At 37.7% G+C, this 894-nt stretch overlaps 1 protein-coding gene across 1 annotated transcript in view; it reads left to right on the top strand.

The window, feature by feature from the left end:
- LOC107558086 (GTPase IMAP family member 8-like) overlaps nt 1-874 on the top strand; it is a 4,178-nt gene extending 3,304 nt beyond the window's left edge. The window contains exon 5 of the mRNA XM_016241710.1: nt 711-874. Within this exon, the coding sequence (XP_016097196.1) occupies nt 711-874 (164 nt within the window). The remainder of the gene's footprint in view (nt 1-710) is intronic.
- Nucleotides 875-894: the final 20 nt, after the last annotated feature.

Genomic DNA, 894 nt, shown 5'->3' with positions numbered 1-894 from the left:
GTGCAAAGAGCTCGCTCAGCCAGGGCCTGATGTGTATTTGCTGGTCATGCAGCTTGGCCGTTTCACAGAGGGTGAGAGAGAGGTTCTCCCACATCTGAAGAGAGAGTTTGGCCAGGATGTGACTTTAAAGACTCTAATTCTTTTCACGGGTAAAGAGAAGCTGAAGAACAGGACTTTAACTGATTATATCAGTGGTAGCGACACAGAACTTCAGGAACTGATCAAAACCTGTCATGCAAGATGTCACGCATTTAACAACAACAAAGAGAAATCCAGTCATCAGGTGAAAAAACTTCTGGATCTCATTTCTGACATGCAGGAAAATAGTGCCATAGCAAGCCATCACGGTCATAGAAAGAAGCATGAGAAAGAATGCAGTATCTTGTAAGATTAAGTGTGTATGTGCACAACTATAATTGGAGAACCTTTTCTAAAAATGCATAAGTTTTATTATGGTTAATCTACAGTTGGTATAATTGTGTAGGGTGTAATATTAGGGACTGTTAGAAGCATATTTAATTGTACCTTTATTTACTGTTAACTACTAAAAATGTCTTGGATAGTGGCTATGTAATGGTGATTATACTGGAAAGAAAGTGAAATATTTAAATAAATAATAAAAAACCCACACGAGTCCATAGTTTCATAATTTAATTAAAAATACACGTTATTAAAAGAAAATCTCCATACCTATGCAATGACTCTTTCAGGAATCTTCAAAACATCAAATATCCAAGCCAGCAGGCCTGCAACCACCAAACCGCCAAAAACAAAAGAAACTTACCACGTGTTTGCTACGCTAGTTTCATGGCGCCGTGTAGTTTTTCCCTACCCACATAGCTGTGATGACACCGATTCAAAAAGTTACAAGTGATCGATATACAAATAACGAAT

The sequence above is a fragment of the Sinocyclocheilus grahami genome, unplaced genomic scaffold (assembly GCF_001515645.1).
Source record: "Sinocyclocheilus grahami isolate Dianchi unplaced genomic scaffold, SAMN03320097.WGS_v1.1 scaffold632.1, whole genome shotgun sequence".
NCBI lineage: Eukaryota > Metazoa > Chordata > Actinopteri > Cypriniformes > Cyprinidae > Sinocyclocheilus > Sinocyclocheilus grahami.
This window is presented reverse-complemented; position numbering and strand designations above follow the sequence as displayed.